Source organism: Bacillus rossius, chromosome 6 (genome assembly GCF_032445375.1).
Source record: "Bacillus rossius redtenbacheri isolate Brsri chromosome 6, Brsri_v3, whole genome shotgun sequence".
Lineage (NCBI taxonomy): Eukaryota > Metazoa > Arthropoda > Insecta > Phasmatodea > Bacillidae > Bacillus > Bacillus rossius.
The window spans coordinates 18,758,971-18,785,691 of record NC_086334.1 but is presented as its reverse complement, the minus strand read 5'-3'; the positions used below and the strand labels follow the sequence as shown (position 1 = coordinate 18,785,691).

At 40.1% G+C, this 26,721-nt stretch overlaps 1 protein-coding gene across 1 annotated transcript; it reads left to right on the top strand.

The window, feature by feature from the left end:
* The first annotated feature begins 1,170 nt into the window (after window positions 1-1,170).
* Window positions 1,171-25,988, top strand: LOC134533514 (ABC transporter G family member 20-like). The gene is made up of 15 exons (XM_063371037.1): window positions 1,171-1,280; window positions 1,697-1,856; window positions 9,159-9,313; window positions 10,116-10,317; window positions 11,436-11,570; window positions 11,979-12,065; window positions 12,534-12,643; window positions 15,120-15,336; window positions 15,862-16,039; window positions 19,632-19,747; window positions 21,515-21,585; window positions 22,246-22,334; window positions 22,779-22,955; window positions 23,659-23,745; window positions 25,627-25,988. The coding sequence occupies exons 1-15, from the start codon at window positions 1,183-1,185 to the stop codon at window positions 25,839-25,841; spliced, it is 2,097 nt and encodes a 698-aa protein (XP_063227107.1). The 5' UTR covers window positions 1,171-1,182; the 3' UTR covers window positions 25,842-25,988.
* Window positions 25,989-26,721: the final 733 nt, after the last annotated feature.

Below are 26,721 nucleotides of genomic sequence, written 5' to 3'. Positions count from 1 at the left end.
CGAGTGACAGGCAGGGCAATTTATAAAAAAACTTATCTCAGATTACCTACCTGATGTGAATGATATCACTAATTTTGAATCGGGAAGACCATCGAGCTCTGAAATTTCTCGACCTGATGAGATAACATCTTGTGTTAGGCTCACATGGCTGCCAACATATTTACAAATACGTCACGTTAAATCATTTGAATATGAAGAAACAAGAAATGAGTGTATGAATAAATAATTCAAAGATGGGCGAATTTTCTTAACATCTCGTTGATATCTAGATTATTAGAAACGTTTAGATGAGAATGAAGCACTAACGTTTGGCACCCTTGATAGTCACTAGTGAGCCAACCTTAATGTTGTAATTCATATGTAAATCCGTGTCAATGAGTAATTGTGGTTGATGTTTATGGTAAGCGCCAACGATACGAACAGGTCAGCACAAATTGCATACATGTCTTAACGCGGGATTCGAACACAGAGCACCCGCAATGAAACCTGGTGCGTTGCCGACTTCGTTAGGCCACCGTGACCAGGATAAACAACGACAAACTCACGAGCGAGACATTTCCAAACTGACGAGCTTCAGTTGGGTTTAGTATTGAAAACTAAGAATTTATAATTACTCTAGGTACGTAACCGAAGTAGTTTGCGATTGTCGTGTAGGTTAGGGTGACCAAATCATAAAATTGGAAAAACGGGACACATCCAAGGAGGGTTTGGGGGCGATACCCTCCAGCTGAAGGGGAGTCCGAGGCGCCTCCATCGAGACGTAATCATTGAAACATGCTCTTTTTTTGCTAATTTGAGACCTATAATTCTTTTTCAATTTACCTATGAATATGTAATTTAATTTAAATTGTGAGGCGTATAATAAATAAAAACAATAATTTTGCAGTGAATAATTATTTATTATAAGTATGTCTGACATACTTAAAAACATAATTAAACAAGGTAACTAAAATGGGTAAGTTCAACTATCGAGAAGAGGGGAAGACGGTCCGAGGAGAGGCGCGACAAAAGTGTATCATCAACCCAACGTAAATACGGGACATTTAGGCGTCCCGGGAGACTTTATCGGGACCCCGTGTACGATCGTTAAAAAACGGGACAATCCCGTTTTTACGGGACGTTTGGTCACCCTAGTGTAGGTGGTTCTCGTGTGGTTGTCCGCAGTCAGCCCGGAGCAGAGCCATGGACCCTCGCGCCGTGGTGGTGAGGCGCGGCTACAAGAGCTACGGCAACACGCCGGTCCTCGCCGACCTCAACATGGCCGTCAGCAAGGGCAGCATGTGAGTCGAAGGACCCGTAGTGCGGTCTTTGTCCAGCTAAACTCTCAGGGACTACGTTCATACACCACTCGCAGGCCTTCTTCTTGCTACCACTCTCGGGCACTACTTCCAGTTACCACTTGCAGGGCCATCGTCCAGCTACACACTCAGGGACTACGTTCAGACACCACTCGCAAGTCCTTCTTCATGCTACCACTCTCTGGCACTACTTCTAGCAACCACTTGCAGGGCCATCGTCCAACTACACTGTCTACTCGAAAGCATGGGGGTGGGGGGAATTTGTCCTCCAACTGAGTCGAGACGGGAACACGACTCGTACCTAACATTCATCCAACCCATTACAGGGTGAGCATGACACATATACTTCACTAGTACAATGTTAACCTAGGCTTCAGCGCGCTTGTCCGTGTGCGCAGCTACGGTCTGCTGGGGGCGAGCGGCTGCGGCAAGACGACCCTGCTGAGCTGCGTGGTCGGGCGTCGACGCCTGGACTCCGGCCAAGTGACGGTTCTGGGCGTCGCCCCGGGCACCAGCGGCAGTGGCGTGCCTGGCAGGAGGGTCGGCTACATGCCGCAGGTAACTACCTCCCTCTCCTCTCTAGACCTGCCCTGTCCATCTGGTTCCCATGATAACACACAGATGGCAGCAGCGGCAGTGGCGTGCCTGGCAGGAGGGTCGGCTACATGCCGCAGGTAACTACCTCCCTCTCCTCTCTAGACTTGCCCTGTTCATCTGGTTCCCTTGATAACACACAGATGGCAGCAGCGGCAGTGGCGTGCCTGGCAGGAGGGTCGGCTACATGCCGCAGGTAACTACCTCCCTCTCCTCTCTAGACTTGCCCTGTTCATCTGGTTCCCATGATAACACACAGATGGCAGCAGCGGCAGTGGCGTGCCTGGCAGGAGGGTCGGCTACATGCCGCAGGTAACTATCTCCCTCTTCTCCCTAGACTTGCCCTGTTCATCTGGTTCCCATGATAACACACAGATCGCAGCAGCGGCAGTGGCGTGCCTGGCAGGAGGGTCGGCTACATGCCGCAGGTAACTACCTCCCTCTCCTCTCTAGACTTGCCCTGTCCATCTGGTTCCCATGATAACACACAGATGGCAGCAGCGGCAGTGGCGTGCCTGGCAGGAGGGTCGGCTACATGCCGCAGGTAACTACCTCCCTCTCCTCTCTAGACTTGCCCTGTTCATCTGGTTCCCTTGATAACACACAGATGGCAGCAGCGGCAGTGGCGTGCCTGGCAGGAGGGTCGGCTACATGCCGCAGGTAACTACCTCCCTCTCCTCTCTAGACTTGCCCTGTTCATCTGGTTCCCATGATAACACACAGATGGCAGCAGCGGCAGTGGCGTGCCTGGCAGGAGGGTCGGCTACATGCCGCAGGTAACTATCTCCCTCTTCTCCCTAGACTTGCCCTGTTCATCTGGTTCCCATGATAACACACAGATCGCAGCAGCGGCAGTGGCGTGCCTGGCAGGAGGGTCGGCTACATGCCGCAGGTAACTACCTCCCTCTTCTCCCTAGACTTGCCCTGTTCATCTGGTTCCCATGATAACACACAGATGGCAGCAGCGGCAGTGGCGTGCCTGGCAGGAGGGTCGGCTACATGTCGCAGGTAACTACCTCCCTCTTCTCCCTAGACTTGCCCAGTTCATCTGGTTCCCACGATAATACACAGATGGCAGCAGCGGCAGTGGCGTGCCTGGCAGGAGGGTCGGCTACATGCCGCAGGTAACTATCTCCCTCTCCTCTCTAGACTTGCCCTGTTCATCTGGTTCCCATGATAACACACAGATGGCAGCAGCGGCAGTGGCGTGCCTGGCAGGAGGGTCGGCTACATGTCGCAGGTAACTACCTCCCTCTTCTCCCTAGACTTGCCCAGTTCATCTGGTTCCCACGATAATACACAGATGGCAGCAGCGGCAGTGGCGTGCCTGGCAGGAGGGTCGGCTACATGCCGCAGGTAACTATCTCCCTCTCCTCTCTAGACTTGCCTTGTTCATCTGGTTCCCACGATAATACACAGATGGCAGCAGCGGCAGTGGCGTGCCTGGCAGGAGGGTCGGCTACATGCCGCAGGTAACTATCTCCCTCTCCTCTCTAGACTTGCCTTGTTCATCTGTTTCCCACGATAATACACAGATGGCAGCAGCGGCAGTGGCGTGCCTGGCAGGAGGGTCGGCTACATGCCGCAGGTAACTATCTCCCTCTCCTCTCTAGACTTGCCTTGTTCATCTGTTTCCCACGATAATACCTTTGAATATATATACCGTATAGAAGTCGCCAGCCCAGGTTAAAATTTCTAATACGGTTTTGAGGTAGTTGGTTAATTCACCACCGCAATCGCCACCATCTCTAGGGCATCGACTTGTGGTGGTCCCTAGCGGACAAGTGTCCAACTCTTCAAACACCCCTTCCCCCTCCTGTTGAACGACGTTGAGCTGCAGTGAATGATGGATGAGGGGTGCGGGGAATGACAGCGGGCGACAGCGCTGCGCTCTAACGTGTAAATAACTACTAAGACGATACAGGGCGTCACGGCAGCGCACTGCAGCGGTGAAGTTCCCAAGCTGCTCATCAAACGCTTTTGAAAAACGTAGAGTAAATCCTATCCACTCGCGACTTCTATACAGTATATATATTCAAAGATAATACACAGATGGCAGCAGCGGCAGTAACGTGCCTGGCAGGAGGGTCGGCTACATTCCGCAGGTAACTACCTCCCTCACCTCTCTAGACTTGCCCTGTTCATCTGGTTCCCATGATAACACACAGATGGCAGCAGCGGCAGTGGCGTGCCTGGCAGGAGGGTTGGCTACATGCCGCAGGTAACTACCTCCCTCTTCTCCCTAGACTTGCCCTGTTCATCTGGTTCCCATGATAACACACAGATGGCAGCAGCGGCAGTGGCGTGCCTGGCAGGAGGGTCGGCTACATGCCGCAGGTAACTACCTCCCTCTTCTCCCTAGACTTGCCCTGTTCATCTGGTTCCCATGATAACACACAGATGGCAGCAGCGGCAGTGGCGTGCCTGGCAGGAGGGTCGGCTACATGCCGCAGGTAACTACCTCCCTCTTCTCCCTAGACTTGCCCTGTTCATCTGTTTCCCACGATAATACACAGATGGCAGCAGCGGCAGTGGCGTGCCTGGCAGGAGGGTCGGCTACATGCCGCAGGTAACTACCTCCCTCTCCTCTCTAGACTTGCCCTGTTCATCTGGTTCCCATGATAACACACAGATGGCAGCAGCGGCAGTGGCGTGCCTGGCAGGAGGGTCGGCTACATACCGCAGGTAACTACCTCCCTCTTCTCCCTAGACTTGCCCAGTTCATCTGGTTCCCACGATAATACACAGATGGCAGCAGCGGCAGTGGCGTGCCTGGCAGGAGGGTCGGCTACATGCCGCAGGTAACTATCTCCCTCTCCTCTCTAGACTTGCCTTGTTCATCTGGTTCCCACGATAATACACAGATGGCAGCAGCGGCAGTGGCGTGCCTGGCAGGAGGGTCGGCTACATGCCGCAGGTAACTATCTCCCTCTCCTCTCTAGACTTGCCTTGTTCATCTGTTTCCCACGATAATACACAGATGGCAGCAGCGGCAGTGGCGTGCCTGGCAGGAGGGTCGGCTACATGCCGCAGGTAACTATCTCCCTCTCCTCTCTAGACTTGCCTTGTTCATCTGTTTCCCACGATAATACCTTTGAATATATATACCGTATAGAAGTCGCCAGCCCAGGTTAAAATTTCTAATACGGTTTTGAGGTAGTTGGTTAATTCACCGCCGCAATCGCCACCATCTCTAGGGCATCGACTTGTGGTGGTCCCTAGCGGACAAGTGTCCAACTCTTCAAACACCCCTTCCCCCTCCTGTTGAACGACGTTGAGCTGCAGTGAATGATGGATGAGGGGTGCGGGGAATGACAGCGGGCGACAGCGCTGCGCTCTAACGTGTAAATAACTACTAAGACGATACAGGGCGTTACGGCAGCGCACTGCAGCGGTGAAGTTCCCAAGCTGCTCATCAAACGCTTTTGAAAAACGTAGAGTAAATCCTATCCACTCGCGACTTCTATACAGTATATATATTCAAAGATAATACACAGATGGCAGCAGCGGCAGTAACGTGCCTGGCAGGAGGGTCGGCTACATTCCGCAGGTAACTACCTCCCTCACCTCTCTAGACTTGCCCTGTTCATCTGGTTCCCATGATAACACACAGATGGCAGCAGCGGCAGTGGCGTGCCTGGCAGGAGGGTTGGCTACATGCCGCAGGTAACTACCTCCCTCTTCTCCCTAGACTTGCCCTGTTCATCTGGTTCCCATGATAACACACAGATGGCAGCAGCGGCAGTGGCGTGCCTGGCAGGAGGGTCGGCTACATGCCGCAGGTAACTACCTCCCTCTTCTCCCTAGACTTGCCCTGTTCATCTGGTTCCCATGATAACACACAGATGGCAGCAGCGGCAGTGGCGTGCCTGGCAGGAGGGTCGGCTACATACCGCAGGTAACTACCTCCCTCTTCTCCCTATACTTGCCCTGTTCATCTGTTTCCCACGATAATACACAGATGGCAGCAGCGGCAGTGGCGTGCCTGGCAGGAGGGTCGGCTACATTCCGCAGGTAACTACCTCCCTCTCCTCTCTAGACTTGCCCTGTTCATCTGGTTCCCTTGATAACACACAGATGGCAGCAGCGGCAGTGGCGTGCCTGCCAGGAGGGTCGGCTACATGCCGCAGGTAACTACCTCCCTCTCCTCTCTAGACTTGCCCTGTTCATCTGGTTCCCTTGATAACACACAGATGGCAGCAGCGGCAGTGGCGTGCCTGGCAGGAGGGTCGGCTACATGCCGCAGGTAACCACCTCACTCTCCTCTCTCGACGACACTTTGTTCCTGTTAAGAATATTGTTTTGTGGAACGGTTTTATCGGAGGTTTTGTGTCCCTGGGCTAGCTGATAGAAAAAGACAGATTATTTCTTCATGTACTACTTAATTATCTTTTATGAAGCCACTCCAATATTAAGTAGGAAATAAAACTTAACTTTGTACTTGACAGACTCAATGTAATTGCATTGTTGATAATATTATTATTTTATGTTGGTTGTAGTCAAACCAGAGTCAAAGGAATCGCGAGAGAAGGCAGAACTAATTTGAGTGAGCCACCCTAGCTTCGATAGTTGCGCACTGTTGTGTAAACTACAAGATTGATTACCTTGCAATTGATCCGCTAGATGGCAGCACAGCGCAGCGGGACTGTGAAATGGCGTGGAAGAGGGGCGCGTCTATCGGCCGTAGGGGAGTTGAATGTTGTGCGGGCAAGCGCAAGCGTATGGTGAGTCTGACCGCGTGCCGTGGATCTTCGAAGCCGTTTTTGTAACGGTCATCGGACACGCGATGCCCTGCAGCCACTGCACACCATATTGAGGCTAATACCGGGTAGTGAGGAAACATAACCTAGCGGCAAGAAGTGTGAACAGAGCCGGCGCAACCAGGTCTGCCACTCCAGGAAATAATAACATTTGCCGCCACTCCCATAACTACGGTGACCACCTTTGAGAATTAAAATTACCGTTCACTATGTTACCCCCTTAGGCGTTTGCCTGACTTGCCTAATGGGTTCGCTGGCACTGGGTGTGACTACACAATATTTTGTAGATTAATATTTAAATTATAAATCATTTTACCTGGTGTCAAACGAGTTTCTTCTATTTAAGAAATTTGAAGCACGGAAGGTTTATTACCGCCATATATATGTATAATTTTAAAATAAGTTTGTCTAAGAGATAAGAAATGTGTTTTTGTTGTCAGAATGTTGGTACCGTATGTATCAAACAGCTATATTGGTCATACTGGACTTACCGCCTGCTATCTATCGGACTGACATGAAAACAACGCCAGATTTTCACACAAGAATCTTTAAGCTGCCCGGTATTAGTCTTTATTGTGTTTGCTAATATGGTCGTTAGTAATCCTCAAAAATTTAACAATGACTTCCAAAAAAAAATTTTTTGTGAATGTTTACCTAACGGCGAGGGTAAACTGTAATTTTTTTTTACAATTTTTTATCGTTCGAGCATGACACTGCCGATGGATCACGAGGACATCTACATATGTTGTAGGTTTGCGTATCCCCGATGGGACGATTTAAAACTGTGTCCGGATTATTTGGTTCGGGTTATAAAATTATTTTGCACCGAAACTTGTAATTTTACGTTTGGAAATGTTAGGTAAATTAAAACTTGGTCATGGTGCTTAAGAACTGCGAGGTGAGCCATTTAACCGTGAGTTTGGATTATTTTCAAGAAGGAAAAAGATACTATTTAGCGAATTTTAACTACGTCTTAAGGATATTTCTGATTGGATTTTCGCGTGGAAAAGTCATAACTGTGATATGAGCATTTGCGCTAACAAACTTAGAGCGAAAGTAAATACAACTGTCCTTATAGCTGGAAAGTGACCTTTTTTATAATTTTTTATTCTGTATATTATAATTATATTTGTATAATAAGCTTTGCGGGTACGCCAGTAATTTTTTTAGTCATGAAGCTGCCGTATTTTTTTTTTGTTATGCATAAAACTTTTATATGGAATTTTATAGGAGGTTTTATTTTTAACTTGGTGTTACAGACCGTCGGCCAATAAGTCAGGCACCTGATATCATGATTATAGTTTTGTATAACATACATTTGGAAAAAAAAATTGTAATTAGCTGTGCCTTCTACACTAGGCATTTGATCTTAGTAAATATGCTAGTTGAGATAATAGTAAAATTGCTTGGGGTTTTCATCTGGTAAGCTTAGATGACATATTTTATCCTGCATTCATGCAACTTTCCTTTTGCATGATTTGTACTCTGAAAATTTTGGATCGAGACACTAGATTGTTTGATACTGTAGCTTAACGAGAGTTGCGTTATCAAAGTGTTTTAATTTTATTATTAAAATCATAATAATTTTTTTGGACGCGACTCCAGACAGAGAGCGACGACATTGTGCGTCTCTGTTGGTTAAATGGTGTTTGACCAACAGGGTGGCCCATAGCCTTGGTTGCTAACATATACACTGCCTTCAAACAAGAGAGGGGTTGACTGGAAACTGAATCCAGCGAGGTAGCATAGTGGTTAGGTCACCGAGCTCGTATTCTAAACGATCAGGGAATACCATTCTGTGCCATCATCATTTCAAATTCCCATGGTTTCCTAAGATCACCAAGGCCTATGATAAAATGTACTATAATACCGTTTAATTTTTCCAAACACAAATTACTTGTTTTATTTTCTTGTGTATAACCTATGTCACAGGTGATACTAGAAGAAGTCAACCTATATTAACCGGGGTGAACTTATTATTATCCAAGGTTGTAGGGTAAAGTCCGAATAATCACTAAAATGAATTTGAATCTGGAGATTACCCGTGTACACCTATGTCTACTCAACGTAGGCCGGGTGATGTTAGGTCTTGCATCATTTTTGAGCATGTTATGTGAGGTGATTTAGGTTAGCAATGAAACTTAAGTTAGCCTACTTATCAATCATTTGGTTTTTCTAACACTACCCAACCAGCGTTGGGTGGGCCTAGGTGTACACCAGAGTTGTTATTCAAACTTTACCTATCAAACTTGGATAATGCTAATATAACACGGGCTAACCTAATTTACTTCTTCTATATTTACACGTAACATATACACAAGGTAATAAACTTGAGTTTTTAATTCACCGATGATGGAAAGGGGTGTAAAACACCGCGATTTTTAATTGAAAATGAAACGATGACTTGTAATTTTATAAAAATATTTATTTGGTATTGCTTCTAATGAGCGCACCTCAGGTAATTTTACTAAGTAAGTTTTCTTAAATAGGTTTTGTTGATTCCTAGGAGATATCTCTCTACTGCAACTTCACCATAAAAGAAAATGTGATCTACTTTGGAAAGCTGTTCGACATGAAAAACAAAGAGCTGAAGGAAAAGTTGAAGTTTCTCGTGCAGTTGTTTGATCTTCCCGACAGTAACACCAGGGTGAACAACCTGAGGTAAGCTATTTTTAAAGAAACTTTACCTACAGGTAGAATTATAAACTGTTCGTGGTTCATGTGTAACTTTCTCCCGCATTTTCTGTTGGAATTGAACTTTTTTGTATAATTTTTGAAAGATAACGATTATAATATACCTAAAAACAATCCTGTGGTGTTTTCTAAAAATTAAATGTAAATATTTTTCATCACAGATTGTGGAAAACAAAACTTATACATATAATGAATTTTCTTGAAATTAACGCCTTTCAACCCGAATGAAACACGGATAATGTATTCCAGCTAGTAAAGTGAACATTTTAGTATTCGCTGTAGGAATGTTTGCTGCTAGACAAGATCGAGTTAAAACATTTAAATACCTGCATTTAAATACGATTGGCACGTGTATAATACAGGTAAAGTTTGATTAGATCTATATCGTAGGCAATCGTGACCAGTATCACTATCTACTTCTAGATTCTATATGGGTTGAGGCCGCGTTTTTTTATTTTTTTATTTTTTAATGGTGTGTCCTACGTTAGGGAATGCCTTGTTGCAGTCATCTTCAGGACCATACACACAACGTGTTAATTTAATTGTTGTTCATCGCTCTTGAAGATGACTGACACCTGGCATGCCGAAACGTGGAGCACAGCTTCCTTTCCATGGACATTTCCTTAATCCAGAAGCCAAGAAGCAGTAAGTGGATTCATGGAGTTGGCGCCAGGAATTGCTGTCTTGAGCGGATTCCAGGATGTTGAGCCGGACTGGATAGTTCAGTCGGGGACCACGTGGCTCTAGCGCCTAGTTCTCTTGCCCCAAGCGGAGGCCAGCAGCGGAGGGTGTCTCTCGTGGTGGCCATGGTCCACGACCCGGATCTGCTAGTCCTGGACGAGCCCACCGTGGGCATGGACCCCATGCTGAGGCTCACCATATGGGAGTATCTGATGGAGATCTCCCGCGCCAGGGGCAAGACGATAATCATCACCACGCACTACATCGAGGAGGCCAGGCAGGCCGACACCGTGAGTTCCATTATGCACCCCCTTCCTTGTGCACAGAACCACGTGGGCATGGACACGTCGCGACTAAAATACCAGAACCAGTCGCGTTTGACACGTCTGTGACAGCAGCGCCGCAAACTTTGCGGAATCGACAGACATTCCGATTAAAGTGTTCGTCCATTTCTGTTGCGTCGCGGGTGCGATGTTACTGAGACGATCATATGAATTTTGTTTTTTTGCAATTATGTATAATTTTGTGCGTTGGTAATACAATTATATTTCATGTATTTCTGGGACTTGTTACTTTTTTTTTTTACCTAATTGGTTTATGTTGCTCGCGTGAAATTATTTTCCCGAATAAATATTTAATTGGTTTTAAATTATTTTTTTGTTTCATATAGGTTGATTTAACATACTTGTAAACATTGATAGCTGTCGTATGTATAGTGCGAATATATTGGACAGAAACTTGTTGTACCTAATTGTTTGTTGTTAAAAAACCTAATGTTCAAAATAATGCGGTGTTTTGCTTGTCGCATCACTTGTATATAAATAACTAGGTACCTTAAAACTTTAGTCACAAAACTTCTTAGACTCTCCGACACTTTTTTTTTACATTTCCGTATATTTACTAGTGATTTTTTTCCAATGAAAAAAAAAATATTTCCAAATTTTTCATTCATTTTACAAAGTTTGTAAAAAAGCACTGTATGATATACAAATTACTTATACATAAATTATATATTTATTAATTATCTATATGATTTATTATTAATTGGTATATTCTTTCCTCGGGTGTTATTTTCTGTAATTTTTGTTACAAAATATATATCCTAAAAGTGTATTAAAGCAGAACAGCAAAATTCTTTTAACAGTTATATTTTTGTAATTTCATTTATGGATCTCTCAGGAAGTGTAGTCTTAATTTGTCTTTGTCAATTAGTTCAAGTAAATGTATTTATTTAATCAGTAACTTCTCATTCAAATTATATAAAAAACATTTTCCAAGGGTTCTGGTGAATTTTACTCTTACTTTATTTGTTAGGTGTAAAGTAATTAATGTGTGATAGCTTTTTTGTTCCAATTAAATCAGTGAAATAATTTTGGTTTTCAATAAAACTCACAGTAATCTGTTTCAGGTGGGTCTAATGCGAAACGGATATCTCTTGGAAGAAACATCGCCACTTGATCTGCTCGACAAATACGGATGCGAATCTCTAGAGGAGGTCTTTCTCTTGCTTAGCACACGACAAGACGAAAAACTGGATCCATCTGTGTGTACTAAATTAGCTAATAGCATGTTATTAAAATTTAAAGTTATATTTGCAGTCCCAAATTATCATTAAAATTTTTGTGTTAGTAATACGTTCTTGGTTTAACTGTTAACTGAACAAAAACGTTTGTCCGATATAAAATATTTTACAATTATTTTAATATTTGCAATTGTAAATATATTTAAATCAATAAAATTCAAACGTTTCGTTTGTCCAATGCACTTCTTCATAGCCTATTAATCCAGATAGATTTCCAGTATAAATAAATATATCAGCAACGGTTCACATTTAATTGTATGTTTTGTAATGTGTTACATGAAATAGCTTTAGAGCACTGTATCTTGCAAATTTTCTTTTAAATTTTATGTCTTTTCAAAAATCACTAAAATAAATTTTTTTACATTTCAGCTGTCCATAAATGTGCACGAGGAAGAAAGTGCCTCTGGCATTTATGAGCTAGAGACTTTAGGCCAAAATAAGACTAACTCATCAGAAGTAAGTACATGTTTTGTATAAAACAAAATTTTTAAACTTTACACGGATGATTAATATTTTAATAAATTATTTTGGAATCCTTACACTAAATATACATCTGATATCCTTCCACCAAATGTCAAAATTATCAATACAAAAATTATAATGTGAATCCATCAATGGACAATACGCAATCGATTTGTATTATTTTCATTTGATAAATCATATGAGGCTGTACATGGGTGTATTTTGTTCAAGGTGAAATTTTGAGTCAACGACTTTCACCACAGCCACAGACTTTAATCTGGCCTTCTTCTCTAGCCAATAACGTGTCAGTGCAGCTACTGCACATAGTATTGGTGTTTCTCATAAGTTTAACGCGAATGAAATGAACTCATGCGAATCATTCACATCTGTGCATGTTTGCCTTATTTAATTGGATTGAATATTGTTGTTTACGGACTGAGAGCACTTTTGTATCCCCACCAGGATGGCGCGTGCAGAGGTCCAAGAAAGAAGTGCATTTTCTCCGAGGTGTCTACCGCCAAGATCGTTGCCCTGCTCTACAGGAACGTCTTAAGCATCGGGAGAGACACGATGTAATTAAATTTATTTCTTTCACGAAAACAGTAAGGGACAGTAGTTGGACATGATCTCACAGCGAGACGGCGCAGTGGCAAGACACCTAACTGTCATTCGAGAGGGTCCCGGTCTGAATCCTGATGTGCATCGGCATTTGTGTGTGTGTGTGTTTTTTTTTTTCCCCGTTGTTTCCCGGACCATTGCAGCCAACTTCTGGGATGGTGCGGCAGTGAAGGATACGGGAATCCTTTTCACAGACGAGAGAGCCAAACGTCAGATCGTGCATCTTCGGTTGTTTTTTTTGTTCATTGTAAATAAATATGGCGGTGTTGATAAAAGGATACTAGTGGTCAATTAGGTTAGGTTAGCTACATTATAAATACTTTAAAACATTGTGGACGGTTGATTTGGTTAGGATAGCTACATAAAAGATACGGAAAAAAAACATGAACTTAGGGGAACTTCGGGTTTTGGCTCTCTCGTCTGTGAAAAGAAGGCTTCCCGAAGGATTCATTTCCTAGTTCCCCTGAATATTGCGATTGAGCACTAAGCGTATGGCACAGTTAATCGATGTTTGGTGTTGGGAGTTATTCAAGAATTTGTTTGGCGCAATGTCTCAGTAGGTAGTTGGTGTTGGAAAACAGAAAGTAACCGACAGTTTTGATTATGTCCTAAAATATAAATAATTCAACAAAACAAAACTACAATAATTTGGTAGTTAACAAGATATCCCGCAGGCTCTATTTGTACAACATTACGAAGAAATAACGTGCCGACGGACTGGCTAGAAAATACATGAAATAGTGTTATCGTGTTATATTTATTCGCACGGACTGTTTCATCAGAGGTAGAAAATTCTGTTTTTTATGTTTGTTGATACAATTCCAAAAGATTTCAAATTCACCAACATCAACCACCAACACTAACCGCCAATCTCTAGTTGTGACTTCCTACGTAGGAAGACATGAACGCTTTACAATCATACATAAATACGGTTTTGGTAATTATTTAAGTTTATGAAACAACATAATAAAATCAGAAAATTACTCCAGCCTTTTCCTTGTAAAAATTATTTAGGTAGAATAATAAAATATCTTACTAGCGTGGCCAGTACATATGATGAGTACACATAAAACAAATGTTCTTACTGGTCGAAAAATTCTCGAAATAAAAATTAAAAATTTCAATTTTCATAAAAATGTATACCCGGGTGATTTTATTAAAAGCTCCATCAAAGTTCAGACCAGTATTGTAATAAAATCCTATACTTCTGACTTTTTGACCTGTAATACTCAGTATTACAAGTATTGTAAGTGACTGTTTTAGCATTGAATGGTTTGTTACTTAGGCAGTGTCAAAATGTGCGTTGAAGTTTTAATTACACGTGGAATCAAGTTTCATATCACTAAACAAGTGATATAAGCACAAAATCATGTTAGTGTCACTATATTTTGTGACCAGTAGAGTCCAGCGACTTTTCAAAATGGCCTACCTTCAGATGCTGCTTATATGGACCATCTAATTGATTAAATAGTTTTGCATCACAAGCCAAACACATCACACAAATACACAAATTCTTGATGTAGCCCCACAGTACATTAATTTAGGTGGAATAGTAACTTTTTAACTGTAAATCAGACCAGGTAAAACCCCACCTGACACAGTAGACGCTTGAACTTCCCATACCGCGACCCTAACTTTCTCCAGCATTCAAAATCCCATGATGCAACGATCCGGACGCTCAAAAAATTCAAACAATCGAATTTTTGAATGCCGCGCCGCCAAGGCAGCAGCTAATCACATCACATAAACAAAAAAAATGCTTTTGAAGCTGTAAATGGGCCTTGAATACATAACACCGTGTTATCTAAACAAAATAAACGTTCTCAGGGTCTTGAACGAATAAACAAATAATGTCAAAAATATATATCACTGCACAGACGCTATTAAAAACGTAAACAAACAAAATAATAGTTCCCCGCAGAGTAATTTACCAGCTGTAAAAATATAAATAAGCAGTGTTTCAATAATCTGTACAAATTTTAGGTACAAGACAAGCCACCATTTTATTATTGCTCTTTACTTCTCACAGTGAGGTAATTAAATGATGGCTTACACACAACCACCCAAACCATGACAATTAAGACTGGACTATTACAATGAGCCGTGATAAACCGAAAACATTTTAGTCAGACCAAGATTTGGAACTAGGTCCTCTGTAATACAAATTCAGCGTATTGCCACTGTATCCTCTATACCATTAGTTTTGTCATTGCATCTACTTTATGTAATTATGTGGTCGATGACAATAGGTGATAGCCTGACTTCGCCATAATAAATTATGTTGCTAAGTACCGTGATGCCATTTTACATCACTCTGCACTCTAGATCAGGCAGCACATTCCGTTAAGATGTTATTTGAATTGAAATAGTAAAATAAGCACCAGCAGAAGCTCTTCGCTGACCTGGAGTGCTCTCATGCCGGAATTGCAGGTTGATGCTGTTCTTCTTCGGGCAGAGCATGCTGATGGTGGGGTCCTTCTACCTGGCGTTGAGTGGCAACCCCTCGGACCTGGCGCTTGCAGTGGTCAACCACGATGCAACGTCCCCCAGCCGCTTGTGTCAGGGACCAAGGGCACTTGGTGGCTGCAACTTCACTGACCTCAGCTGCCTCTTCCTCGACCACATCGGGGGTCCCGTATTCAGGAAGGTCTTCATCATTGTCACTGCCATCACTAAAATCACCACCATCATCACCACTGCCATTTTAATCATAATCCTATCACCAAAACCATCGCTACCATCACCCACTGCCATCACCATATTCATCAGATGATGGACTCTGAACTTTGTAATTACCATTCATGGGCAAGCATTGAGGCAAAATTTTCAGCGTTGTAGTCGAATGCAGAACTGTTCAGAACAATACAGATCACATCAAATAATAGTACCTGCCATTCGCAACAGCTTGCGAGCCGCCACTGTCATCATGTCTTATTCTGCAAGTTGGCATGGTCTTGCCATCCATATTTCTGAGTCTTCATCAGATCTATTAACGTCGTCATAGTTCTCTTTTGGTTTTATGTTGTCTACCAGCTGGAACCTCTTATTTTCTTTAACCTTCTTTCCATCTATGTTCCCCCCTGCTTATCAAAAAGGCAAGATATTGTAGGATAGCAGGTGCTGCTCCAGTAGACTTGTAGCAGTTAAGGTTGTTCTACTTGCTGGTCGGCAGGAGTTCTACGACAGCCCGGAGGAAGCGCAGCGGGCGGTGGGTCAGGGGAAGGCATGGGGCGCCGTGTACTTGGGGGAGAACTTCACCCAGGCGTTCGAGGAGAGGATCCAGGGAGGCATCCGCGTCGCCGATGACGCTGTGGAGCAAGGCAGCATCTTCACGTGGCTCGACATGTCAGGTGAGTCGGCAGACACACCCTGCAGCTCCAAGTGCAGGTCAGAACTGATTCCCAGGGCCCGTTCCACGACAATCCGGGAACTTAGACACGTAAGTGTAATATATTTACCTATAACTTTCTTTCTGCGGCTTCCACGGTGCACAGAAACGCAACAATTCGCAAGTGATGAGATTTACTATACCTGTTATTAATCATTAACTTCAAGGGAATGATATAACGAAAAGATGCCATCTTGGTTTCAACAGCTTTTTTGCCTTAACATTTGGCTTTGTAAAGTTATAGCTTTTAATGTAATGGAATATCTGAAGTTAATAATGACTAACTACTATTTTATCTGATTAAGTAATGGATGACTTAGAATTGCGTGGAGCCTAGTTGTTCAAGTAACGACCGGTTGAAGTGCCACTGTCAACTGTGGGACAAAAAATGTAAACAGTCGCCGATAATGGAATATAGCTTTGTTGAAAGAGTTTATGTGTACTAAATCCTTATTAGTTTGAATTCATTCGAAGTTGGATATGGATTTATTTTCTTCAAGGACTTAGATAGCAAGAGGCTTTAAAAATTAGTTTTCATACCTCTATCTCCGTATTATAACTATGGACAAACACATGCAGGAAGGACATGTTTGTAAACGTCAATTGCTATCCACAGCAAAGAAAATGAAAAGGCAAGATGTATTTACTTGTAGAGAGGAAAAACCTAATGATATATGTACTCGCACCAAGGAGTCCAAGCATCACTTCTGTGCCTTCTGTCGAAGACTTCACTTCACGTCGCCGCTGCCTGCAAGCCTGAAGACATGTCCCAGAGCCAAATCCACTCCGAGTCGTTGGGAGATGCTTTTTATCTGAGTATTGTTAGTGTTCAGAAACTTTTCAATGATCTTCTCGAGTAAGTAAAAAAAAATTTATATAGAGTTTAATTTTGGTTTTTATAAAGACATTAAACTTATGCTTATTTAAAACAAATTTTTCCTCAAATAATCTCGCCCGATTTCAGCATAACAGCTTGAAGAACTCCCATCCCACACAGGTATCTGAATTTAATTTTAACTCGCATAACTTGGATATAGCTATTTACTTTTTTTACTTAAAAATGTTGCCTGCTCAAATGTTGTTTACTGAGAAGTGCATGTTCCTTCAAAAAACAATTTATTTTTTACCTCCTGTCTATTGTGCATTCCCGGCACTCGCATAATTTTATAAGGTAATTCAGGAGAGTCGCGGCCTTCCCATGAATGAAATAAATGTAATACCTATTTGAGTACTTCTGATGTTCTTGTTTCCCCCAAGATTGGAATTTCGAAATATCTACTGAATTATGGAATAATAGTGGGGAAGGCCCAATGAAATGATAAGGTAAAAAAAAAAAATAAAAAAAAAATATTTAAAAATAAAATAATAATTAAAATTGTTATAATATTGAATTCAGAAATACCATCTTTAGGTATATATTTTTGTTTACGGAAAAACCGCCACCCTTCATAATTATTAATCCATGCCGTGCTGCAGGTGTTGTCGTGTACAATTTTCTCGATTTAGCTGGGTTTTATGCAGCTTGTGTATTGAATAATAATAGGATCTAGGAAAATGAATACGAAAAAAAAACCTTACAAACTAATTTGCTACACTTGTTTTGTCTATTACAAAGTTGTGTTATATCGAATTAGATAGTAGGTACAGACGCGACTGCGCGAATGTGGCAGGTCCTTTGAGCTGTCCATATAAATACATGGTTTCAATCTTACTTGTTTAGTTTTCATTTAGATAAATGTTTATTTCCCTTAAAACCTGAAACAATCTTTGCTTATTAAATAGTTCTCGGACATGAGCACTTCTTTTTTTCCATGTTATAGACCTACATACATTTGATCTGTTAACACAATTCTCCTGCATTGAACGGTGGGAAGGAGGTTAGTTTCCTAGTCGATGTGAACGTAAAAGTAATGGTACTGTATTCTTCTGCAATAAACTTTTTCTGTAATCTGTAACGATTAAGTGTTTTTGAGCACACATGCATGAATGCTGAGAATTATACTTGAGCTATCATCCTTGCGAATTTAAATTGTCATTATTTAAAATATTCGTGTTTTTTAATAATTGAAATGGTGTTCTAGGCGTATAAAATGTACTCTTACAATTGAACAAAAATACCTTAAATGCTTACTTGTGGCCGACAGCTTTGTGTCCCAAATCGCCTTCCCTCTCCACAGTATTCACGTGACAGCACATCAGAGTGTGGTTACATCAAGTCGCCCATTGGCACTTGCAATTTAATCCATTTTCGATAATCACAAAAAATGTAATAATACTGTCAGTAGACATTATGTTGTTGCCTTTGTAAATATGTAAGTGCGTGATACAACCCTGAATGAAAGAAGATTTTTGTTTTAATATGAAACAATAAAAAATAGTTGACATGAAAACTATTGAAATCATTACTACGTATTTCGGTTTATATCCTTGCCCCTTAATGGCAAACATTTTTTGGGATACGTAACTACCGTCAAGTTTTGCATGTACAATAAAAATAAACCACAAAGTAATGATAAACACCAGTTCTCAGATATAATTGCAACTATTTAAATCATATACAAACATGGCTAAATACTCAGCTTCAGTTAGTCGTATGGATAAACATAAACGAAAGAGATGGAAGTTGCCCAGCTATTCCGTGTGAATGAGTGTCCGCATGAGTGCCCTTGTACATACTCTGCTCTGAGAGTAACTTTTTTTTTTTTTTCATTTACATGATCCGTGTCTGCTTCTAGGTGAATGTAGAACGGGCCTAAGTGTCACACTCCATTGTGGCGGAAGTGTCCACATTGCTTAGCTTCCTATGTCGCTGGAAAGATTCCCATTTTTTTATATCCACTGCCTAGGGATGCAACTCTTGTTTCGCAGTCCATTATCAATACCCATTATGACTAACTTCAGTCGTGTGATGTGAAAAACATAGTTGGCATATTTTAATCCGAAAATTTCATATACAAATTATATATGAACATTTGAAAAATATTTATAATATGGTTTTTTAGCATATATCTACAATAGTCAATCCAACAAAAAAAGACTGCTTAACTTATTTAATCTATCTAATCTTAGTTACCAAGATTGGCATGCTCATTACAACTTTGTGTTTCTACTTTATCATAGTTTCAGTGTATCTGTATCTACACATGAATGCTAGACTTTATATTAGTTGCAATTGTATTTATAGGCAACTTCCGCAAGTAAAGTACTAAATTTTATCGAGAACCATTTATAATTATTTGGCGGTTGCGAACATTGGATAAAAACATAAAACAATTAAAAAACATAAATAGGAACGAAATGGTGCAAGTTTTCATTTAGAGGACGGTGCCAATGAGAGAAACGTCAATTGATGGCTAAGACGATGTTATAGTCAAATAAAAATGTACCTAACAAAGTACCAATTTCCGAATTCGAAAATGATGGTTTATATCAAGTCTATTTAAGCCCCCACGGGAATTAAAATCAAACATGGCACTGTAGCGTTAATGTATGTAGCACATTTGCCTTATGAGTTAATATGAATTTAGAAGTAAACTTTTTATTTTTGTTGCTAGATGACATCATCAGCTGGGCTGTAAAGGATGAGCTCTACACCAAGTACCGAGATTTTTCACGTCAAGTTCTGGCATCACGTGGCTTCAACCCCAAGTACGGCGATTTACCGATGAAGGTAAATTTTGTTAATAGTCTGCAACAGTCAGCAGGAAGGTGTTTTATTATCTTACGTGTAGATTTGTTCGATGCGAATGCAAATGTGTGATGGTAAAGCAGCCTAATCATATGTGAACTTAATAACATACATAAAAATAATCCTCATATTCTACCTAAGGTGGTTTCAACGTTAATGAGCACTCATTACACAATTATGCTATTACATCATATAACTTCAAAATATATCCTCATTAATAAAAATACGTAATTCTAAAATTTAAAAAAATGTGATAAATATTTTAATAAAATTTTATAGCAATTGACATTTAATCATAACATATTTATAAAGTATCCATTGGTGTGAGACGATCTCGTCGGACCATAATCATCTCTTCTCAGAACAACCAACAGGAGATAAAACCTTCGTTGTTGCTTTGCATTTAATGAGCATAAATAGTTAATTCACAAAGTTTGTAATTAACGTGTATATATACATTTTTAGAATACATGTTTAGAATTGATTTAAATTCTAAGTTTACATTGTACAGGTAAGTAAATTCACAAGATGTCGATTCAACCCGGCGATAGCCGGTGCAAGGCAGTGAAGGAATGTTGTTTCAGATAATTGCTGGCAAGGCAAATTAAAATAGGTGTCTAAATAACATTGGTGTGAAAATTCACAAGTCTTTTATACCGATATTTTGCATGATTTGCCAACAACAATGCCTATAAAAAGCCAAAAATTGAAGAAAGGAAAAAATACAAATTCCACAAAATACCACCCAATTTAACTGAATATATTGGAATGTTTGGTAACAAAATCTAACTGAGGTGATGATAGCAAAAACCAGGATAGTCCAAAAATCCAAAATTGTTATATTATTATTTTGGTGTGTGCAGCATGAAGAATTTTATCAGCTGATTGTGTTCTTTCTCCAAAAAACCTTAATTAAAGAAAGTGTATATGTCCTTAATATATGAATTATTAAAACTCGAAGATATTCATTAATTTAAACTTCAGTTCATAGCGTGTATATAACAATCATTGTGATGTTCATGACTACAGTCAATATCATTATTTTTCTTTTAGGACTACTCAGGTTTTTGCTATCAACCCCTCTATCATATTTCCATCAACAACTGGTTATATAGATAGTGAGAAATTTATTACTATGATTAACACATTAGTACAAATATTGTTTAATAGAAATGTTAATATAACTAAGACACTGATGCTAACCAAAGTTATGAGTAGCATAATGTACAAAATAACCTGGACGAAAATGTTATCACTTATAAATAAATGTCTAAATATAGGTATGATTATAAAGATGTGTGTGACTCCACGTTCATTCTAATAGATTTAAGGATATGAGGCTATTATCCAAATTAGCGTCTTGACATTGAGGCAGAGCAACACATTATTTTCAGTAAGTAACTTTTAAATATGTGAGGCATGGTATTGCATGTTTTCTTTTCAGCGAATAAATTTTCCTTATATATATGTGGTATATATACTATACATATATATGTACTTCACATAGTATTCTGCCAACACTAAACTAACATATTCCACTTTCTTTTGATAGTTCTTTTAATGATTATGTGTAAAAAAAAATATATCACAAAACAATAGCCTGAAACTATGCAACAAATTTAATTTTCTTATTTTAAAAGTAGGCCTTATGAAGAAGCTTTCAGTGAGAGTTTCGTATTTCCAAACAGCGAAGAGCATATCTTCTGCATTTTTGGAAGTAATATTACAAATTTATTTTTCCCTTCGCAGATTTTCGAGCCTGTGTTTGGTAAATCGAAAGTTGATTTCCTGTACGCAGCCAGTCCGGGTCTGCTAATATTGTAAGTATCTGTAGACATCTTTATTTTAGTTGACTTGAAAGCAGGATACATTCCTGTTCTATTTTTTGTGTTAGTGAAGATTACAGTTCATTTCAACCGATAGACTCCCATACATGTGTAGCAAACAACTGTGTATGGTAATTAATTATGGTGTTTATAATAGCCGTGGATCGTTAGACATATTATGGGACCTGTATCTGTCTGGCTAGCTGTAGCTATCTACCATTCAAATAAGTGCAGATATTTTGGATGAGTTCTTCTGAGTATACAAAATTTAACTGCCACTTGTTTACAATATTGTAGTTAGCATAATTACGCTAAGAATATGGTAATCCTTCTGCGAAATTTTAGAAACATCGTGTTGTGTTTCTTGATGAAATGTGGAACTAACCTCTATCAACACATCCGAAAAAGTTTTCAATTTATAACACCTGCAACAGCCCCCAAAGAAAGCTCTACCTGTCATAGACACCCTCTCGAAAATTGATCAATTTCCTCCACCTCACAACACACTAAGCAGTGTTGCTTTGTACCACCCAGTAAATAACGAACATATTTTTAACTTCGAAAAATGGGCGTACATTTAAGTTTTATGGTGTGGGTAGCTTTAAAATTTTCATTTACGTAATGAGCCGGCATTTTTTCTTTCTTACTTTTCAGCTTGAATTTCTTTCTCGGGGTTTCCTTATCTGTCTGGACTGTCGTGCTTGAACGTGTGCAAGGACTTCTGACCAGAAATATCGTCTCAGGTAACTAAACTTTTTACTTACTTTCAGTGACTACTCCAGCATTCTTTTGTAACATAAGTAATCCCATTCATAAAGATTATTCATTGCATGAGTCTGTGCATTAATTTGTGGACATTGTATTTAAACGGTTTTTTTTATATTTGCGCAGGCATTTTTGTGTGTATTTATTTAAAACCTTGTTCATAACCTATTATAAATAAAGATGTAATTTTTCATAAATCTTGGAATGAAAATAATTATAATTTTATCTTAAAATCCACGTACAAAATGAGTAAACTCTTTTAAAAGCAGATAGAGTTCCATAGTAGATGTGTTTTCTTTCGAATAATCAAGCTCTTATTTTGTGAGTGTTAAGTAATATAAGGTGAGGGAGAGCCAGGGAATATTGCGATTGAAGTTATTATTTGCCACGCGATAAGAATATTTTTGCTCCTTTGTTTCCAGGAGTGACGACCTTCGAAATCATGCTCTCCTACTTCGTGTGCATGTTCGTCATGATCTGCATGCAGGCGGGCCTTATTGTGGTCTTTGCGTTCCTCCTGTTCCATTACTACAACGTCGGCAGCCTTGCGCTGATCAGTCTGTTCCTGATAGCACAAGGCACCTGCGGCCTCTTGTACGGTGAGCTCTGCCTACACCTTCAGTCCCCGTCGTCTTGGATAGTTTAAAATATATATTTAATTATGTTTCTAGGGTGTTTATTCAAATTTCGACACGACAGGAAATAAATAATATCTTTCCAATATTTAATCATTTGTTATTTTCCGATATCCTAGTATGGAACCTCAAGAGAAAACACCTAATTACATATTTCATAGAACTACAGAATTTTTTTTTCTCAATTCTAGAATTTTGACATCAATGAGTGCCCAAAGCTAGGATCTGCGTCCTGTCAAGACATCGAATGAATGATAATATGATTTGCTGCAAGATGTGGAATAGTAATTTATTAAAAAATAAGGGAACTGATATCCATTAACACGATGTAAGCCTAAGTTGAAGGAATCTTCCTAAGTATACGTTTTGGAACTTGTAATGCGGCATCTTTTTTGACTATAACGTAGTCAATGTTTTTATCATGGTGTATAGGTACTCAAATACAGATTTTTTTTATATATATCATCTAAAAAATGGCGATTAAAAATCGGTTTGAATTATATTTGATGTAAATAATAAAAGAATAAATTTTACATAGACTATGCTTATTACTTTTGCATCATGACGTAATGAAGCAATTTTGGTTTACGGTAGGGTTTAATTTCACTTTTTGTATACTGCATTTTTCATCAACGATAGGAGTTTGATATTTTTAATGTGTTCAAAGGTTTCGTGATATCAACGTGCTGCAACAACGAAGGTATAGCTATCTACAGTGCTACAGGAAGCTTGTGCCCACTGTTTGTCTTTGGTGGTGAGTACTAGCATAGAGTAATAATGACCTGTGCTGTTTATCATATCCTGCCCAATATTCCATCATTGACTTGCGATTTGCTCACAGAACTGTAAAAATCAGCTGTTGTAAAAATGCAATTTTTTTGCATTTTATATTTGAAAATCTAAATGCTTTTGCTGAAATTTTGAAATATAAGTTATTAATTTGTGGCAGTTCATTTTTTTTACTAGCTACAAACATTTATATAAATTTTCATTGGAACTCTGGAAATAACGCTTTATGGTTTAAGGAAAATGTAATATTTTATTGAAGTTAATATATGTTTAACATTTTAAAATTTTAATAAATGCATGTATCTAGGTTACATGTGAAAGCTACATAGATACTCTGTTTTTCCGACACGAACAACTAACATAGTATTAAGTCACATGACGTTCAAGCAGGTGGAACTGTGAGACAGTTGTAATAAAGAACAAAACACAAATATTATAACTATTGTTGCAGTTGATGGCTATAGTTGTGTTTTAATATGTACTTCTTACAATAAAATATATGTTACAAAAAACCATAAAATTAGAAAAATATTTTTATATGAACACTTGTATAAGTAATTGTTGCAGTTCGAAAATTAAAAGTTTTCGGGATACAACAAATAAAATCGTGTTTATTTATCATCTATAACATTTGTATGCCATTACCATCTATATTTTATCGTTCGTAAAGGTAATTTTTTTTATAGTTGTATGCCTTTTTCATCAGGATTTTTTGTATTTAACGCGTACATTCGAAATATACATTTGATTTAGAGGTAACGTTGTTTGCTCCTGCTATAGCAAAACCAGCATCAGCCATACACCACTGTGAAAGCTAGACAAAATACACAACCACTCTTACAAAACTAACCTGTGATATGTGTGAAACTTTTACTGTATGTATTGAGTTATGTGTATTAATTTTAGTTAATGTATTAGCTACTTGGGCTGTCAGGCAAGCGAAGCCAGGGCGAATATTGTCGAGATGACTTGAGTGCGTACAGAGTCAATAGTTTATCCGCGGGAGCCTAAAGCCACGGGACAACAGGAAATGTGCCACGAACCAGTAGCGGAACTTGGTTAAATAACACACAGCCTCTTGCCCTGGAAGTACAAACATGTGACCAACCATGTTTACAGAACGAGGGCAGGAACTGACCTCTCAATCATGAGGTTGAGTGACCTCTCGGTCACAGGGTGGAGACAGAGTAAGAATAAAGGCAGATGAAGTTATCGGGTCGAGAGAGTCCTTCGTAGAAGCTGGAGGAGAACAGTCGCAAAGTAGGGACGAAGCAGGGTCAGAGCGCTTGGCAGGAAGCGCGATGATTAGTTAGTCTTCATAATACTGGAAGCAGTTAAGGTAGATACTTCGCAACCGCCATGGCTTGGCTGCCATCAGTAATCTTAATAATGAATTAAGAAGTTTATGATTATTGTAAGATAACACCGATGTAGAGTTTAATAAAAGAGAACATAGTATTACAGGAGTAAAGTTATTGCTTGAAACTTCACTCGCTTACCCGCAACATCGCTGCCTAATAGAATTCCTCGCCGCTCGAATACAACAAACCAACAAAGGATATCATGGAAACTATTAATGCTCCAAATGATCGTGACGTCATGACAAAATTGTGTGTAGTTAAAAAAAATGCCTAAAATAAGCATGCTTCTTATAAAAACTAAATTTGCATGCCATTTTTAGTGACATGAAAGAAGATGGTGTATTTTGTTGCTGGTAGCCTATAATGGTATTTTCTTCCATTTAAAAGTTATGATGTTAAAGTAGTTTAGGGTGTTTTTAGGCCTTCTAAAGTGTAAAGTGAACCACACAAAGCCAACTTACCAAAATTGCTTTCTTTTTTAACAGGTATAATATGGCCTGTGGAAGGAATGAACAGGTATCTGTACTACCTCAGCATGGTGATGCCGTTGACATTGCCCATCAGGGCCTTACGATGGATAATGGTCCGTGGTTGGACCTTGAGAAACACGGAAGTCTTGGTAGGTTTCCTCACAATGTTCTGCTGGATGGCTGTGTTCTCGGTCGCCTGCATGGTCGTCTTCAGGTTCAAGAAACTCTGAGGTCATCCTGTATCTGCCCCTACGAAGGCAGCTGGAAGTTCGTTGAAGATTTTACTGCAACTGTGGTGTTTGGCATATACGAACACTGATGTGCCACTAGAATGAATTTTTGGGGTGGATTTATAAATAATAAAAAAATAACTTGAGTGTTTTCTTTTTTATAAGTTTACTGTAGATTGTTCTAAATAGACACGAAGAGCGAAGGGACGTCATAACACAGATACGCATGTTCTCAAAACCCTTTCGCTGCAGAAATAAAGTGACATAAAGAGGAATGCTGCCAGCAGTTAACCCATGCAAGAATCAGGAGATGCATATTCTGTACTCTAAAGTATATTGGATAAAATCATATTCTCAGTTTACAATAATCCGATCAAGAATAATATCACAATAACAGTGATTGTAAACAAGTAGTGTGAAAACAGTTAAAAACTCTTAGTATTACATTTTAAGAAAGGCAGACCCCAGAAGTATCCTACAGTTGCTGAAAAGTTATTGTTCAGTAACTACCCGATGCGAGACGAATTAATCACAATGTTCTGGATGCTACTAAGCAGTACATAAGTAATTCTAAGTGGGTCATTTTTCTTATGCCTACCGGCCACCTACAGCGGTTGTCACAAAGGAGGGGGGAAATTTTGGGGATATATGCCTTCCCCCCCCCCCCCCCCCCCCAACAATCGCACTAGAGTTGACAAAATTTTGTGATATTTCAGTGAATGCGGTATTTTATTTTCGGTGTAAGGTGATCTGTCATGTTGCCTGGAACAAGAAACTACACAGGAAGTGACTCATATCAGGAGCGAGTGCAGAATTTATTTTTGTAGGGGTGATAGAACCACTTTTCCCGCTGTTTGCGGTTAAATTCTTCCTATTTGTT

What these genes read in the sequence shown, in the direction of transcription:
- LOC134533514 (XM_063371037.1), top strand. Translation starts at nt 1,183, where the DNA reads ATGGACCCTCGCGCCGTGGTGGTGAGGCGCGGCTACAAGAGCTACGGC. An exon ending in ACCAGGGTGAACAACCTGAG is followed by an intron (nt 9,314 to 10,115) that starts GTAAGCTATTTT and finishes TCTTGCCCCAAG; the next exon opens with CGGAGGCCAGCAGCGGAGGG. An exon ending in GACCAGAAATATCGTCTCAG is followed by an intron (nt 22,335 to 22,778) that starts GTAACTAAACTT and finishes CTTTGTTTCCAG; the next exon opens with GAGTGACGACCTTCGAAATC.